Raw genomic sequence first — 16,236 nt, forward strand, 5'->3', positions numbered from 1 at the left:
AGGCCACACACACCGTGCAAGATCTGGAGCAGAGCCGCCGCCGCCACTCATGGTTCTGCATGCTAAAAGCCTTCGCAGGCCCAGGGCTCCTTGGCGCCTTCTTTCTAGAGAGTCCAAATACGGACGTGATCAGGGGGCTGGATTTCAACATCTAAAGCACTGCTGCCGTGCCCTGCTTTTTGGGGAGCGGCTCGTTGGGAAGGGTCTGCTGTGCGCGGCCAACGCTGCAAAAGGCAGTCAGAGATATGTGGGAGAGGATTTCTCCTGCAGGCTCCAGACATACCTGGGAAGCCGCCTCATGGGGAAAGGGGAGGTTGAGGATGTGCGTAGCACTGAGCCCCGGCACTGCTGTCCATGCCCGTTTCAGCCCCGAGCGCCCCCGGCTTCCTGGCGTTCTCTGAAGTTACTTGCTCCACGCTCAACGTGTCCTGGGGGGAGCCGGCTGCAGCCAACGGCATTCTGCAGGGCTACCGAGTGATTTACGCGCCTCTGGCCCCAGTCCAAGGTAAGAATGTCCAGGTAGGGCAGTGCTCTGAGAAGAGTGGAATTCACCATTCATTGTCTATCAGTTATTTTGGAAGAGACCCCCAGTTTTGGAGTGGACATCCATTCAGTGGGTGCAGCCCCAGAGAAAGCCAGGTTCTTAGACCCTCCGATTCAGAAAGCAAAGGAGGCTTTGTCGGCCCGCTTTCTTTGACCAGCTGGGCATGCTGGGAACCGTAGGCCTTTTTTCTGTCTAACCATGTCTCGGATCACACCTTCATTTATCAAAACAGCAGCGGACAATGCCCTGATAATGCCTGCAAATGCATATAAAGCCCTTCGAAAGGTAAATCTGGAAAAGCTTAAAAGTTTTTGCTCTTTGGTTGTTCAGTTCCTTTTCTGTTTCTGGTGGGTTGCCAGTGGTCCGGTCAGATCTTAGACGTTGACTTCAGCAAATGCGTGCTGGTTTCAGTGAAAGAGGGGATCAGTCATTTGTATCATGTGGGTTCTTTATTCATACAGACAGGGAGTAGGGAAGAAGAGAGGGAGGAAGCTGCCTGTAGGCTGTGAATTCTCATGCTTGCGCACTGAGCACATTGTACTCCTAAGCAAAAGAAGGAGAACAAAAGAACCTTTGCTGTTCAGCTCTGGCAAAAGCTTCAGCATGAAGCTCTGCCTCAGAAGCAGAGTATAATTTTAATCAAGAGACACGAAAAGGAAAAAGGTCTGAAATGTTTTGGGATAATTCTACTGTGTGATCTGTCCTACTTCGGACACATCGCGAGAAAGCATGGCGCCCCGGGAAAGGCAAGCTTGTGAGGGAACTTCTGTTCTTAGACATGAACTTGCCTGGGCAAAGCCAGATTTTTGACAGCCAATGGGTGATATTTGGAGAGAGCACAGCCAGAATGATCTGTGTACTCACTGGGGCCCTCCGGTCATTATTGGTATAACCTAGCAAGATGATCCTGAGGGCCCACCTGGGTAAGATGGGAAAGGTGTCATCTGTCTTGGTTGCCCAGCTCTTTCCGAGGGGATCATAGAGCTGAACACATTGGAGGGAGACTTATCCTTTTCGAGTGGTCCTCAGTTGTCTTTGACAGAGAACAGTCCTCTCTTTGAAGGTCCCGCTATTTGAAGAGCTGCCCAGTGTAAAGATAAAGAACTGCGAGCTGGGAGAGGGCTTGGATCTGCCACAACGACACCTGGACAGCAGGCAGCGCAGACCCCCCAGTCCTTTACCGCAGGCTTCCCCGTCTTGGTGGGATGCATCCCCACGTTATTCAGATCATGGTCTTTGTTTCTAAATTTGCACTCGCATCTATGCGGTTGCTTTTCTTTTATGGGTAGATTTATGCTTTAGTTCCTCTTCTTTGGTGCTCTGTGGCCATTCCTGCACCCCGAACCAACTGACGGAAAGCTACCATGATTCACATAAGTTTTGGAAGTTATCTCTGATGCAGTGCAAAGAGCTGTAATGGACACATGCAAGAGAAATGGAGAAAGCGCCTGCACATAGAAACACAGATGTGCTTGCATGCACTCAAGAAGTTACCGGGATTCTGGGCTGCTAAGAAAAATACCCCATCTGCCTGCAGCTTTTGCCCCTCATTTCCCAAGTCTCAAAGTGCCCTTCGAAAATCAGAATCTCTCATGAATTCCTCTGTTGCTTCTTTCACTTCAGTTGACTTGTACTTCAAATCCCTTTTTAAAGATTCTTGAATTTTTATCAGGCCTTCTCTCCCCACACAGTCTAGTAGTCAATGATGACAGACTAACCCTGGAGCTATTTTTCACAGCTCACTTAAAATAATAGCAGTAGTTTGAAATGTCCATTATTTGAGAGTTTTCTTTATCTCAAGATTTGTCTCGGACAAGTTAAATGAATGCCATCCAATGTAATTTCCCTGTGTTGGGTCTTTTCTGCATTGAACAATGATCTAAGTCTCTAAACTAAAAGAGCAATTGAAAAGAAAATTTGAACCAAACTGCTTTGGAAACTCATATTTTAGATTTAGCCAATAAAAGCTGAGATAAATATCTTTAATATACCTTAGTAATAAACTTAAAGAGATGGATGATAGTGTGGCAGATGCAGCGCACTCTGAAAGTTTCTTCTGACTAGCTACTGTTGGGTTCAAAATGAACTGTCCAGGAAAGATATTCAAGGCTTACCATTCTCCTAGACAAACATCACCTTAACGTCACACAGCAGCCATCGATGCAAATAGACTGTTAGAGAGTGTTTTAAAAGGGATAGAAAAGACAGGTTTTTAAACAAACCCCTGTTCCACAAATGCAACATCACCTTTGGAGCACCCACATCATGTGGTGAGACACATTAAATGCGTCTTGCAGAATGAAACAAGGGGAGTCGTTTCCAAATGCAGACCCTTGAGCCTAACAGATACGGGGTTAAGCAAGCTCAGGAAGGGAAAAGGCCCCGGTTTACACTGAACGGGAATGTGTGGCTGGCTTCCCTACCTGGCGCACGGCAGGACTGGGGAGAGCATCCGGTCAGCCCCAGGTTCAGCCCCAGGTGGCGCCGCCCTCCCAGGTGACCCTGAGGCCGAATGTTTGGCCTTGCTCTAATATGCACAGTAATATATTTTTTCTCATCATGGACAAGTCCTTGAAAAAATTCACTCACTGATGAATTTTAGGGGAATAATGTTACTGTTAACATTCATGAGGTAGGGGATCTTGCTAAGGAATGTAATGTATTAAATGGTATAAAAGAATTATAAATAAGTAAGGCGAATATTCACACTATTAATATTAATCACAGCAATATTAATGTTAAGCCAGTAATGTTGCTGGTGCTGTCCCTTCGGAGCGCTATTTGATGAGGATTTTGTTGTCTTTTCGGTGCCAAGGTCGGATTTTTCTGTGCTCCCTGGCTTTTAACGCATCATTATTTTAATCCTTTTAGTGTAGTTTGCTTTCCCTACCTGGTGATTGATTTAGCTTAGGTTGTATCTTATCCTGCCGTGTTGATAGGTGTGTGATTGGATTCTACACAGAACTGGATTTTACCGCGTTATTGCGGTTTTATCCTGCTGTAATTATTTTTTAAAACGTTTCGACAATGCCTAGAGAGTTCTATGAGGCATCAATAAATGCAGTATGTAGATAAACTCGGTGCGATCCTATGGCCTCCCAGCCTGATTGCCAGCAGGCTCTGGTAGGCCCGGGGCCCTGTTAACAGCATGATGGGCCCCAGGCAAAGCCGTGTACTGGGGCCCCTACGACAACTACAACTACTGTTAATTTTGGAAGTTTTCCCATTTTCCAGGGGTTAATATACACAGATTAGTGTGGGGCCCACGGGCAAGTGCCCATCAGGCCCATGCGCTAAGACGGCCCTGGGTAGGACAAAGGCTGCTGCATGTGGCTTCTCCGTCCACCTGAAGATCCCACCTAATTCATTCCTTCTGCTTCAGAGGGATGCAGGTGGGAAAGGAGCTGAGTGGCCACTGGATCCTGCCGATCCATGGCCAAGACTCCCTCTTCCTCCCTTCCTAAGAGCGGAGTTCCAGCCTGCTTCCCATTGCACCTATCGGCAGCTGGGCCTGGACAGGTCCCACAGCAGACCTGCTCCTCCGAGGTCAGAGTACTGCCTCAAGCCTCAGAGGAACCGATCTGCTGCATGCGACAGTCCGTTCAACAAACCACAGGCTATTCGAGGGTTGTTTAGCCCTCAGACAACCCCTGCTGCCCAGGTACAGAGGACAAAGCTTGGCTTCCCCTGCAGGGGGCCGAATATTCAAAGTGGCCACCAGCATCCACTGCTGGCCACTGTGGCTTAAATAATCTTGCAGGCTCAGTCCTTATTTTGGGCCGTAGGAAGATAGGTGCTTGAGCTGTGGACTCCCTGGTCTCTTGAAGTGATGCTCTCACCCCGGGAGAGCATCACTTCAAACTGTGCCTTTGAACTACTTTCAACATGTAATAAATGCCAAGATATTTTAGTGGCTCGCCTGTATTACTATATTTCACATAACCATCATGGTTGACAGCTCTGCCAAAAACAACCAGCCTCAATATCTAAATTTACTCACATTTTGATTGTTAGTATCTAAATTTAAACACATTTTCCAGCTGCAAAACATCTGGAGTACCTTACTCACGATCAGCAACAAAGACAACAGTCTAAAGCCCGGCTAGTCATGGCAACCGTCTCTTTGAAACCTAAACAAGTGTGTGAGGGGGTGGCTGTCATCCCTGGCATGGCAGCACACAGAAACACGGGTGCCGAGCCTTTCCGCCCCAGCTGCAATCTTAGCAAAACATCCCACACTCCCGTGGGTGTTAACTCGAGAATTTTCTCTGCTGCTCGTGGTCTCACTGAGCGGTGCGTGTGCTTTTTACTAAGATTGCGACTGCAGAGAAAATGCTCACATCCCCCCTCCCCGCCTTCTGCAGCACCAGTGACTTCTGTCCTCCACAGTCCTGCGGTTAATTTCCAAAAGCGGCAGCACGATTAGTAATCACATTGTTAGTGTCAGAAGAAAGATCGGCTCTAAAAGATGTGACACAGCGAGGAAAGGGGATGCGGCGGAAGAGGGGTGTAAGCCCTTGGATGCCAGTCCCAGAAGCTATTGGGTTTTTTGATAGCCAGCGCAAAATGGAAACGGGTGAGGGAGAGGGGCTAAAAGAGGCTAGTCTCTCAGGAGATTCCTTAAGGGTAGCTTTCTTTGAGAATATTTGTCTCTAAAGATCTCTTCGGCACCTGATTGGACTCCATTCATTTTTTTTCCGCGGTTGGCAGGTTTAAAAGTGAATTTTAGACCATGAGCCCAAAGTGAACTGGCAGATGTACATCTGTGTTGTTTTGCCGTAAAGAAACGAGGCAGTGGTCAAGAGAGACTTGATGTAGCTTTTTTCCCAGGAGTGATTTCATGGTGAGATTGGCCTGAGGCGCCATATGGGGACAGGTTGGGAAAAGTCCAGGGCACCGTCCTCTGTCCCCTGTCCCAGTATAATCAGTAACTTTCAGTAATTGGTAACTTCCCCATTGCACTGCAAGGTTTTTTCCCCCTTGTCAGTACCCACTTATCAAGCTTAAAGTCTAATTACACTTATCTGTGCTGAAAATTGGCCATTATTGCTACTTAAATTCCCACTAATTGTAGGAAATTCTTCCTTTGCAAACGACTAGATAATTTTACTAGTAATCTAGACTGGATAAGCTCCGCTGCTCCTTCCTGCTCTCCTTCCAAGTACTAACACGCTGTCTTCTCTTCCATCTGGCCGGCCTGCTCCAGGGGTGAGCAAAGTGGTGACCGTGGACATCAAGGGAAACTGGCAGCGGTGGCTGAAAGTCAGGGACCTCACTAAGGGGATGACCTACTTGTTCCGCGTGCAAGCCAGGACCCTCGCCTATGGCCCGGAGCTGCAAGCCAACGTCACGGCCGGGCCAGCGGAGGGTAAGCGAGTCACAAGGGATGCGCCAAAATGAAGCAGGAAGCGTGTTGTCCGTTGCAGCAGCAAGCAGAAACGACCATATTCAAAATGCCCCTTTTGAAAGGAGAATTAAGCCGCAAGGCATGATTTGGTGCAGTTCTGAGCAGGCAGTGACGATTGTGAGGTGTCTCTGCACAGCAGGCTCAGGCCGTATATGCATTAATTCTAAAAAGAAATGTCTTCTCAAAAAGCTTTCAAAAAACATAGGTAGCTCTGTTCATTCTCCTAGGGAAAAATCAGATTTCACAGCACAATAATGTCTTTCTTTGACATTTTGCTTGTTCCTCATTACGGGTATTTCTTGCTTAGAGCTTTTGGGTTTCAGCCCCACCACCACCCCCGAACCCCTGGCAAAAAGGGCTGAATTCCAGAAGCTGTATAATTTGGCATATTTCCCAGTATTATTAGTGTTTACCTTTTCTGTAATGTATTCCGCCTTTGCTAGTCTTGGGGAGGGAAGGGGTGGACCCCCAGAAGGCTGCCAGATAAACCTCCAGGGAGCTGCCAGGAAAATAAAATGTTTATTATGATCCATCAGGAGCTAGACGGCACTTTGCACAAATGCAGACAGAGCAATATGCCGCTCGTGCTGGGCAAGCCCAGGACAGAGTTTATCTGGGCTTTCAGCTTACCTGCAGCAGAAACCAAACTTAGCAACCTTGGAGGAACTACAGGGGAGAAGCCTGCTGCCCAGTGAGATCCATCAAAGAAACGGTCTCCGTCAGGAAACTCAGACAACGGAGGCGTAATTAGTTTTGTCCTGATGGTCTGATAGACGTTTCACCAAAGCGCGAGGAGCATTACAGCTCCTAAAGTCCCCACGCCACAAGGATGACAAGGTTGCAGTACAAACGAGCCGAGGTCCAGTCCTACCTAGGCAACGAGGTGGCAAATGCCCTTCCTTGAATCTAGCAGCAGTCACCCAAAGAGGCCCGTCAGTTCATGGAGGAGCAGAGTTGGAAGGGGCCAGGAAGGCCATCGGGGCCAACCTGCTGCTGCTGCAGGTCACCACGTCACTCCGTCCCACGCAGAGGGGTGCCCAGGTTCTTATCCAGGCCTGTAGGGTGGGGGAGCCCCCACCTCTCCAGGTTTCGCAGCCAGGACTGGGCTTCCTGGCTCTGCAGAGGCTTGCTGGGTTTTTGCTCCCTTGTCTCTGAAGTCATTAGGCGTGACGTGAGCAATCTTTTCTTAAGGAAAGGCCCACCTGACCTCTGCTGCCTTGCTTTGGCCCCTCCAGGATCTCCCGGCTCCCCTCAGCACGTCCTGGTTTCGAAAACCGCCTCCGGACTGACGCTATACTGGGCCGAGGGAGTTCCAGGAAGCCACCCCACCACTGGCTACATCATAGAAACCAGACCGTCAGGTAGGAGCACGGCCGGCGTGAATTGTGGGCTGCCTCGGGACTGCAGCAGTGGGATCCGCAGGGCCAAGGAGAAAGGGTGGGGGGGGGCAAAACCCTCCTTGCCCCCCACCCCAAAACACTGGCTTTCCTCCTTGGTTCTCTGTGGTCTCCTGAACCCGCTGCTCTCCCACCGAGGTTTATTCTGCCTGGCACCAGTTATATGCTTTCGGGCACCAGGTCAAGACCTTTTTATTTGCCCAGTATTTTAAAGTTTAAATAGTTTAATCATGTTTTTATTGCAGTTGTGGGTTGTCATTATTATGTTGGCTTATGGTGATGATGATTTTACTACGTTGTATTTATTGAATGATGATTATAGGCTGTCCAGAGACGTGTAGTTCGACGGGTTAGAAATACAACAACACCACAAATACAATCACAATCACATCATCGCCATCACCATCTGCCCTGCCTCCTCCCAAAGTTTGACACCTGCATTGCAGCATCCGCTCCAGGATCTTCTCTTGCTCAGCCCATTTCTGGCCTGCGTGAAAACATGCTTAAGCTAAATTTCGGGGCTGAGCATCAGAGCGAGCGACTTCTTTCTATATCAGGGGTTTTCTTCTTGGAATGCGTGCAGCTCCAGAGCCCCCTCACTCCCTGCCAAGCTGCTCATCCCCCCTCGACAGCATCTTTCTCCTTTCCCCACCCAAGAAACAAGAATGAGAGGATGAGTTGTGGGGAGTGTGTGAGTCTGCCCCACACACACACACACACACACACACACAACTGCGGTCTTCCAAAGCTGCGTATTTAGGAAGGCCTCGCTAAGCATTGTGTACCTCGCTGATCGGCAATCCTGGGAAAGAACTGGTTTGTTCCCCCCTCGCTCCCCCCCCCCCCAGCCCACATTAATTGCCATCTCGGAAGACTTCTGGAGCATTTTGCATGTTTCTCTCAAAGTCATTCAAACAAAAGATCTCCTACGGCTACAAATTCCCATTTTTGCTGAGGATGGAAGTTTTTCCATTCCATTGCTCATCTCTGTTACTCCATTATTTTCTGTAATTTTCACAATATGGCCCTGATAAAAGTTTCCACAACAAAGTTAATGAAATGTGCTTATTCTTCAGGGATTGCAGCTTCCAGAAAGAAGGAGTAGTCATTTTAAGTAACTTTTTCCATCCATTTAAGGTGCGATTCTATGCATTTCCAGAGCAGGAAACCTTCTACGCCATATAATCCTATTCAGTGTTACGTAAGGGGGGAAAAAATCCTAAAACTCCCAGTCTGGCTGGCTGAGCATCCTGCTTACCATGTTTTTTCCTATCTAAACATTCTCCTTTTGATAAATTAACAGTTTCCCTAAAACAAGGATAGGGCATCCATCATACAAAATGAATGCAATGCATCCACCTCCAGTGGATTGGGCCCACGTGAGGACTCTGCCGCCAGGGACAGGGACTGAGCTCCCGCAGGGTCTGCCTCAGAACCAGCCCCCACTGAGCTGGCCCTGCCTAGGCGGCCGCCTCCAAAACCCACTTGTTGAAGAGAGGCCGCGCAGCTGAAGCGGCACAGGGGTGCAGAGCCGACTTCCGGCATGGCACCTGCCAGCAGGTCGTGGGTTGGGCCGAGGGGGCTCCCACGGAGGCTTCAGCTGCACCAACGTGGCTTTGGGCAGCCTGGCCCCCCTCTGCCCCTCGCCACCTCTGCTTGCCGGGCCTTAACTACTGAGTCATTTAATTCCTGCGCAGATTATTTTAATCCTATTCAGTGCTGCTGTAATAAACAAACGGGGCCATTTGTGTGCCTCCCGTTCCTATTTTCTCTTTGGGTGGAATCTGCAGAGAGCGTGAAATACGATCCAGGCAAAGGGGAGGACAGTAATTGGAACGCAGGCTTATTTCACGCACGCTCCGGCTTCATTAAAAGACTCCGTATCTCGCTCCGTTTTCTTCCTCCTGAGCTTTGGAGAGGTTTCCCTCTGGACTCAGAGCTCAGCCGCAGACGTGCAGGAAGCTCCTTTCCTCAGCTCCTTTCCTTGAGGGGAGGCACCGTGCACCCCACTGGTTGGACAGGGGGGTGTTGATGACGGCGACCTTTGGGAAGGGGCTGCTGGTGACCCTCAGCCAGCCGTGTCCCTACAAGGCCGCTGCAGTGGCAGGGTAGACGAGGATCTCCGTGTCTTTGCAACCACAACCGCAACGCCTTAATAGGCCAATGAAAAGTGGTCGTGCTTTGCCAATATTCAAGCAGCTTACCGTCACCTTCGAGTTTTGCATCTCGGCTGTCATCTGTTATAGAGCTCATTACCCTCAACACAAAACGCCGCATTCTCTTTCCCTTCCTCTATCTCCTTCCCTCCGCTCTCCTCCTGCTGTCGTAGCTCTCGGCCAAGGAATTAAAATGCACTGTGAAACGTTCAAAGGGATCTTTCCACTTACCTGTCTGAACAGCTTCATGCAACACCAGTGCCTTCTTTTAAACCGTGTGTGCACCAGAGAGTCTGGCTGGACAACAACGCATTTGAACAGAAATAAACAACCACGGAGTGTCTGAGGGTTAGTGCCCACACCGGTTTTACTTCCCGCCACCAGTCAGCCGCAGCCCAGAGAAGAGAACTGCCGCCAGGTCCAGGCTGGGAAGGCCCAGCCCCTGAGGAGCACCAGTTGGCCTGCCGCTGCTTGGCGACAGTGAGGACACACTGGATCAGTAGGTTGGTGGTGGTGGTGCCATCAAGCTGCCTCCGACGCAAGGGGACCCTAGCGGTGCACAGCTGCCACATCATCATCATCATCATCATCATCATCATCATCATCATCATCATTATAACATTTCTATGCCGCCCCTTGCCGAAGCCTCGGGGCGGCTTACAACACAATACGATACATTGAAATACAATAGAACCTAATAAATTACCAATAAATACAGAAATACAAAAAATACACTGAGATACAAGAATATAAAATTAAAATTAACAGTATAAAATAAGTAAATAAAGAATATAGGAGGAGGAAAGAGAAGGAAGAGGAAGTTGCCCTGGCCAGATCATATATTTTAACCATTAAAATGATGTTTAAATAAAAAGGTCTTTACCTGGCGCCGAAAAACCAGTAACGACGGTGCCAGGCGGACCTCTTTGGGGAGTGAATTCCATACATGGCCTGACCTTGACTGTCCTGCTCAGCGCTTGTGAGATCAAGGCTGTAGCTTCCTTGGATTTTTTCTCCTCCTCCTTCATCTCCATTTATTCCTCCTCCAGGAGCTGGAGGGCATTGAAAGAGGGCAGACAGAAGGGGGCTCATACCGTATAGGCCAAACCAGCTCATTCTTTACTAGATATAAACAGCCAGTTGTGCTTTTAAAAGCTATTGTTTCACCAGAAACAGCCCAATTACGTCTCTAGATCATGAACTCCGCTACTGAAGTGAAGCGGCAATCAGGGAAACGTGTCTGTTTCCACAGTGCCTCATCTAGGATCAATGTCCAGGTGTGCCTCAAACACCCAGAGCAACCTCCACAGTCCAGCAGAGACCAAGCAGTATCAAGGGGGGGGGGGTGTCAGAATGACCCCAGCAGCAACAGCAGCAAGTTTGAGTCCTCCATAAATACGGACATGGGCATGCAGGCTGGATTGTGTTCTTCCACTGAAAAGATGACAGTTTGGGAGATTAGCACCCAGGCTTCCAAGAAGCAACATCTCAGCCCCCTCCCTGCCCCCTCAAGTTGCGTTTTCATTGCTCTTGTTCATTCCATCTTGAGCACAGACAGAAACCAGTGGAAGCTGACAAACTCAAAGCGAAGTCTGCAGCTGCCGGCCCATCCCTGCCACCCGGCTTTCTGCTTTTGCTCCGTGCTCTGGATGGCAGGCCACACACCAACAGTTTGTCAGCCTCTGCTCCGCATCCCTGTCCTTTTGCCAGTCTGTGCCATAACCTCAACCTTTTCTCCTTAAAAATAAATTAACATTTTAATTTGGTTCTCGTCGGGCACTGCCCGGGGGAAGCCTCTGCTCGCTCGGCTGTCCGTGTTGACTGGCATGCGATTAGGACAGTCTTTTATAACCCAGCTCGCTCGCCCCCCTCGTCCCCCCACAGCGCAGGATGCAGAGCGGCTGGCGCTACAGGCGGGAGCCACGCGTGGCAGGCTTCCATCCGGCCCCTGCTCGAACGTGGCGGGCGTTTGCGAGCGGCCTGTGTGCCATCAGCCCCAGAAGCTGCCGCCGGTTGACGGACAGCTTGATCCAGCCCACAGCACCTGGGTAATTGCCCATGAAATCGCGCTCTTGCGTTAGTGCGGCGTCTGTTCTGACACCTGCAGTGCGCAGGGCTGCTCGCCCCCACCGAAGGATGAAGTGCAGGCGCGAGCAGGAGGTCTTCTGAGCCAAGAGAAACGCCGCCACGTAGGAGCGGTCAGCATCCTCGGTGCCGATGCCTTGCATGCGCTCCAGGATCTGATAAAAGGTTCAGAGCCGGTAGACAAAAGGGCGCCTTCCTCCACATCCCGCTTACAGGTAACCAAGACGGATTAGGAAGCAGTGGGGCATTCGTAACATCGATGTTTTAAAAAAAACAAAACCCAAGGAAGCAATTTCCCTTTTAGGGTCAATATTTTACCTTTCTTTTCCAAATGCACATGCCCAATCAAGGCAATAGGAATGGAAAGAAAGGGACAGATGTTTCCAAAGCAAAAAGCAATTGAGAGCAATCCTCTTGTAACCCCGTAGCCAGCTGGGCTGCATCGCACAGTACATTAAGCAAGAATTGACGGGGAGTGACTTGGCCTGTTTTGGGGGTGTGCGATTTAGCAAGGCACGGTTTCTTTCTCTCCGCACTCGAAACGATCAATTCACGTCTCAGTTCTCTGCCTGTGAGGCTCCCACCCAGGCGCCGGCAAAAGGGGGCCGCTCACCAAGGATCCCGGGTCAATGCCAAAGGCAGGCTCCACTCGCTCTGACTCGGGAAATTCCCCTCTCCAGATGCATTTTCTGGCCTTTTTGAGCAACCAATCTGGAGGAGGCAAAGTCAGTGTTATGGAAAGTAATACCGTATTATGATTAGAAAGTTCCCATTAGCACCATGAAAAATGCCGCCCAGAAATCAAGAACCATTTTACTTCTATCAAACCTGGGACTCTTTTTATTATTGGCTAGAGAAACGGGGCTTCGCATAGATTTAAATATGTTTATAAGTTAACATAAAAAGAAAAAATGTGGGGGCTGACCCAGCAGGTCCGATGTTTCTGAAGACTGATGTTGTTTTTAGTTTGTATTAGGCTTATTTAGAATAAAACTTATTCAAAAAAAAAAAAAGAAAAAGAACCATTTTGACACCCAGCTCTGATGTGCGGGTTACCCATGCAATGGGAGAAGAGATGGCCAAATGCATTTTTTTCCCTAGGGGAAGCAGCTAAATAATTCACGCGTGGGTGTGCCTGAATACACATGCACGTGACTGCGCGCACACACCTACAAAGCTCTCCGACTGTAACCCAAACCGCACCACTGAGACATCCTGCTGATACAGCCCGTATTGGGGTTGAATGTGTCTGGCCACTGAGCCATGGGTTGCTGTGTCGTGTGAGTCTGAGCCTAGCCGTGCTAACAAACCGGGGTTTGTTAACAACGGACAATCCATGGTTTGTTGTGGGGTTGTGAACTGTGGGTTGTTACAATTCACCAACCACAATTGGTCAGTGCAGTTGGGCTCACACAACACAAGAACACATGGTTCAATGGCAAGCCAGCTCAACTTTGAGTTTGGAGTGTTGTGTTGTGTGAACCCAGTCGGTGGCTAGATCTCTGTCCTCCCAGGAATGGGAGCAAGGAAACTAGATTAGGCCAAGCTCTGCCTGTAACCTGCTGGGTTCGACTCTGGCTCTACCTCTGAACAGACATTCTTCCCTTATAGTCCCCTTGTAGTCAGGTGCAAGGCATCCTGGCTCACAGCCATCCTCTTCTTTATCATTGCTTCCTGTGAGATCTAAGCCCCGCCCACTGAAAACGAGTCTCAGGGCTGCCCAGAAACACTGCTGGATACTGGAACAATCCAGGGCTCTGCCCACGGGACCATCCCCCCACCACACACACACACACACACACACACACACACACACACACACATCTGTGTGTGGCAACTTATATACATTCTAAACATTGTGCGTGCACACGCGCCGAAGGTCCTCTCTGCAAAGGACACCCCATTTGCAAAAAGAATTGTGCGGACAACGGACAGGAGGGCGTTTGCTTTCTGAAGAAAGCTGAAGCAGGGGGATTTCAGTGGGGGGGGGGCAGGAGATGAAGCCCATGTGGGCCAAACACCGGCCAGGACGGGGGGCTCCTGGAGACCCAGTGAAGGACTTGAGGCTTATCACCCTAGTGGGCTACCTCTGCACGCCGCCTCTGCAGGGAGCAGGTGATGGGGGAGAAGTGCTGGAGGGCAGACCAACATGGCCTGGCTCGATTTAACGAAGCACCACAGGTGTGCATAACCCCCAAAGAACTTATCGGGAATTGGAAAGGACCCATCGCCTGGACCACAAAGATGGCAGTCCAAAGGGCTCCCCGAAGTGGCTTTTGAGAGCAGTCTAAAGAGAAGAGGCGCTTTAGGTCAAGAGTCAGCCCGGCTGTGAGGAGGTTTCCCCACTCAATGAGAGTGGAAAGGCCTAGTTGGGCAGTGGCTGTCCTTCCCATGTGCTTTACTTATGGGGCCCACTAGTGGAGCTTGGGGGCTGCATCTCAGCAAAGGACTCCTACTCACAAGGCATCATGCAGCTATTCTGCCTCTCCTTGCTTTGAGGGATTTTTGTGGAGAGACTCAGCGAGGGAGACCAAGCATAAAGGACCCACCCTTTGTCTTTGGAGAGGACCACAATGCCAAAATAGGCAGCAAAAGATACAGGCAGGCACGAAATTGAAATTCTCCTTGGCGTTCGCTAACTGAGAGAACCCCGTCTATTACAGGGATGTTGTACAGAATAAAATAAAGCGTTTATTTGCTTTTATGTACTCGGAGCTATCTTCTCTGTCGCAGGAGAGGGATCTCTCTTTTTCAAGCAGATGAAACTCTAGGCGTTCCCTCTTCTATTGCAAAATTAGTATGTCGAAAGACTTTTATATAATCCTTGATATCCTTTAACGAATGCATTCTCATGTGCAAATGGTGATGTTCTGTTGCTCGCCAAAGAGCAACCTGCCCTGTTTTTCCAATAGTGAAATTACAGGCTTTGATTCATTATCCTGCAACCTGAAAAAGGCGGCTTCAGCGGCATGTTTTCAGCCAACCAGATATATTCGATGTACTCAGGGGCTGCCAACCCGATCCTCTGAGGTGCTTTTCAGTCAGTGTACCTGGCACAGGACAGGCGGAAGAGCTGCTCCCCTGAAATCTGGTGTCAGCAAAAGCTCCAGGAGAGGCGTGAGATCCTCATCTCAAGGGCCTCTTCACCAGATGGTCTTCTGGAGCAAGCAAGGGGCCCAGAGGCGACAAGGTGCCGGATGGCACATGTCACGCATTTCATTTCGAGCCACCAGGGCTGCTGTAGCAATAGGAAGCTTGGCCCTCGCTTCAGTGCTGCAGGATTGTGTCCACATGCCAACAGAAAAAGGCTGAGCTCCAGGAATCTGAAGATCTGAGAATAAAGGAAGTCATCTCGTAGTCCAACCTCTGGCTCATCCGATCAGCAGCTCTCTGGCATTCTTTTCCCGGTCCTTTTACCTGGAGATGCCAGAAACTCGGCTTGAGCCATCTGCGTGCGAAGCACATTCTCCACCCTCTGCTATATTCCTTTTCTAAATAAGAAGGCCAAGCGCATTCACGGGGCGGGGTGGGGGGGCCTTGTGCACGAGCAATCGGCAGGGTCCTCAGGCGGCACAAGGTCATCTGCATTCCTTCTGGTGGCGAAGCTCCACTCTGCAGGATGGTTGGCGCGAAAGGGTCAGGAATGCTCCCCACAACCCCCCGCTTGCTTCCTTTGCAGATGAAGGCCTGTGGGACCTGTTTGTGAAGGACATTCCCCGCAGTGCCACGTCCTACACGGTCGGCCTGGACAGGCTGAAGCAGGGCGTGAGCTACGTGTTCCGGGTGGTGGCAGTGAATGACCTCGGCTATGGAGAACCCAGCGCGCCGTCCGTCGCAGTGTCAGGTGGGTGGCTTGCGCTCAGCGCTTTCCCCAAGTCTCTGGCAGGGCACTTACTGGTGGAGGACGACCCTGTAGGGACCGAGGCACGAAACAGCATTGCTTCTTCCGCCAGAAGCAGGGAGCCTGTTCCGCCAACTGAGAGAGGGGATGGGACACCTTCAGGGCCCTGCATGGCTCTCTTTCGCGCGTCTCCACCACGCAAGGGTCAATGCATGGGCACCGCTTTGCCCAAGGACAGAGACCCTTCCCACGACAAATCTGCCCACGCAACCTCGCTGGAAGTGAACGGCCCTCACTCACACGAGCCGTGCCATTGGCCGGTGGTTTCCTTGGCCCCATTCCTGGCCCTGTTTACCATCCTTACATCAAGGCCTAGCGGCAACTCCTTCCTCTCCTGCCTGCTTTCGTACACCATCTCCTTGGGCTCCCTCCCCCCACCTCAAGAGGCACAGCCACCGTATCCCTCAGTCGGCCTCCTGTGGACCCCTCCACCGCCTTTCCTCCTGGCCCTCCCTCCACTGCTCATGAGCCGGAGCAGCCCCGGGATAAAGCAGCTGCTTGCTTGCCAGAGGCCCCAGGATGGCCGCGGGACCTTCCAGGGAGGCCTGGAGAAGGCCCTCGTCCGAAGCCCTGGCCAGAGCTGCTGCCTGTCCCTGCTGGCCTGGATGAGTCAGTGCTGACACAAACCAGCTTCCGACAGCCCCCTGCACAGAAGCAGCTGTGCTGGCTCACACACGCACTTCGCCCCGCGTGCACTCGTGGCTTTGAACCATCCCGCGTGTGAGGGAGGGGTACTGATGGCAGCC

At 50.5% G+C, this 16,236-nt stretch overlaps 1 protein-coding gene across 3 annotated transcripts in view; it reads left to right on the forward strand.

The window, feature by feature from the left end:
• SDK1 (sidekick cell adhesion molecule 1) overlaps positions 1-16,236 on the forward strand; it is a 482,213-nt gene that overhangs the window by 446,741 nt on the left and 19,236 nt on the right. For all 3 annotated transcript variants that reach the window (XM_044433572.1, XM_044433573.1, XM_044433574.1), the window contains 4 exons: positions 368-505; positions 5,751-5,912; positions 7,187-7,312; positions 15,269-15,433. In XM_044433572.1, coding sequence (XP_044289507.1) covers positions 368-505; positions 5,751-5,912; positions 7,187-7,312; positions 15,269-15,433 — 591 coding nt within the window. The remainder of the gene's footprint in view (positions 1-367; positions 506-5,750; positions 5,913-7,186; positions 7,313-15,268; positions 15,434-16,236) is intronic.

The sequence above is a fragment of the Varanus komodoensis genome, unplaced genomic scaffold (genome assembly GCF_004798865.1).
Source record: "Varanus komodoensis strain SLA01 unplaced genomic scaffold, ASM479886v1 scaffold26, whole genome shotgun sequence".
Taxonomy (NCBI): domain Eukaryota; kingdom Metazoa; phylum Chordata; class Lepidosauria; order Squamata; family Varanidae; genus Varanus; species Varanus komodoensis.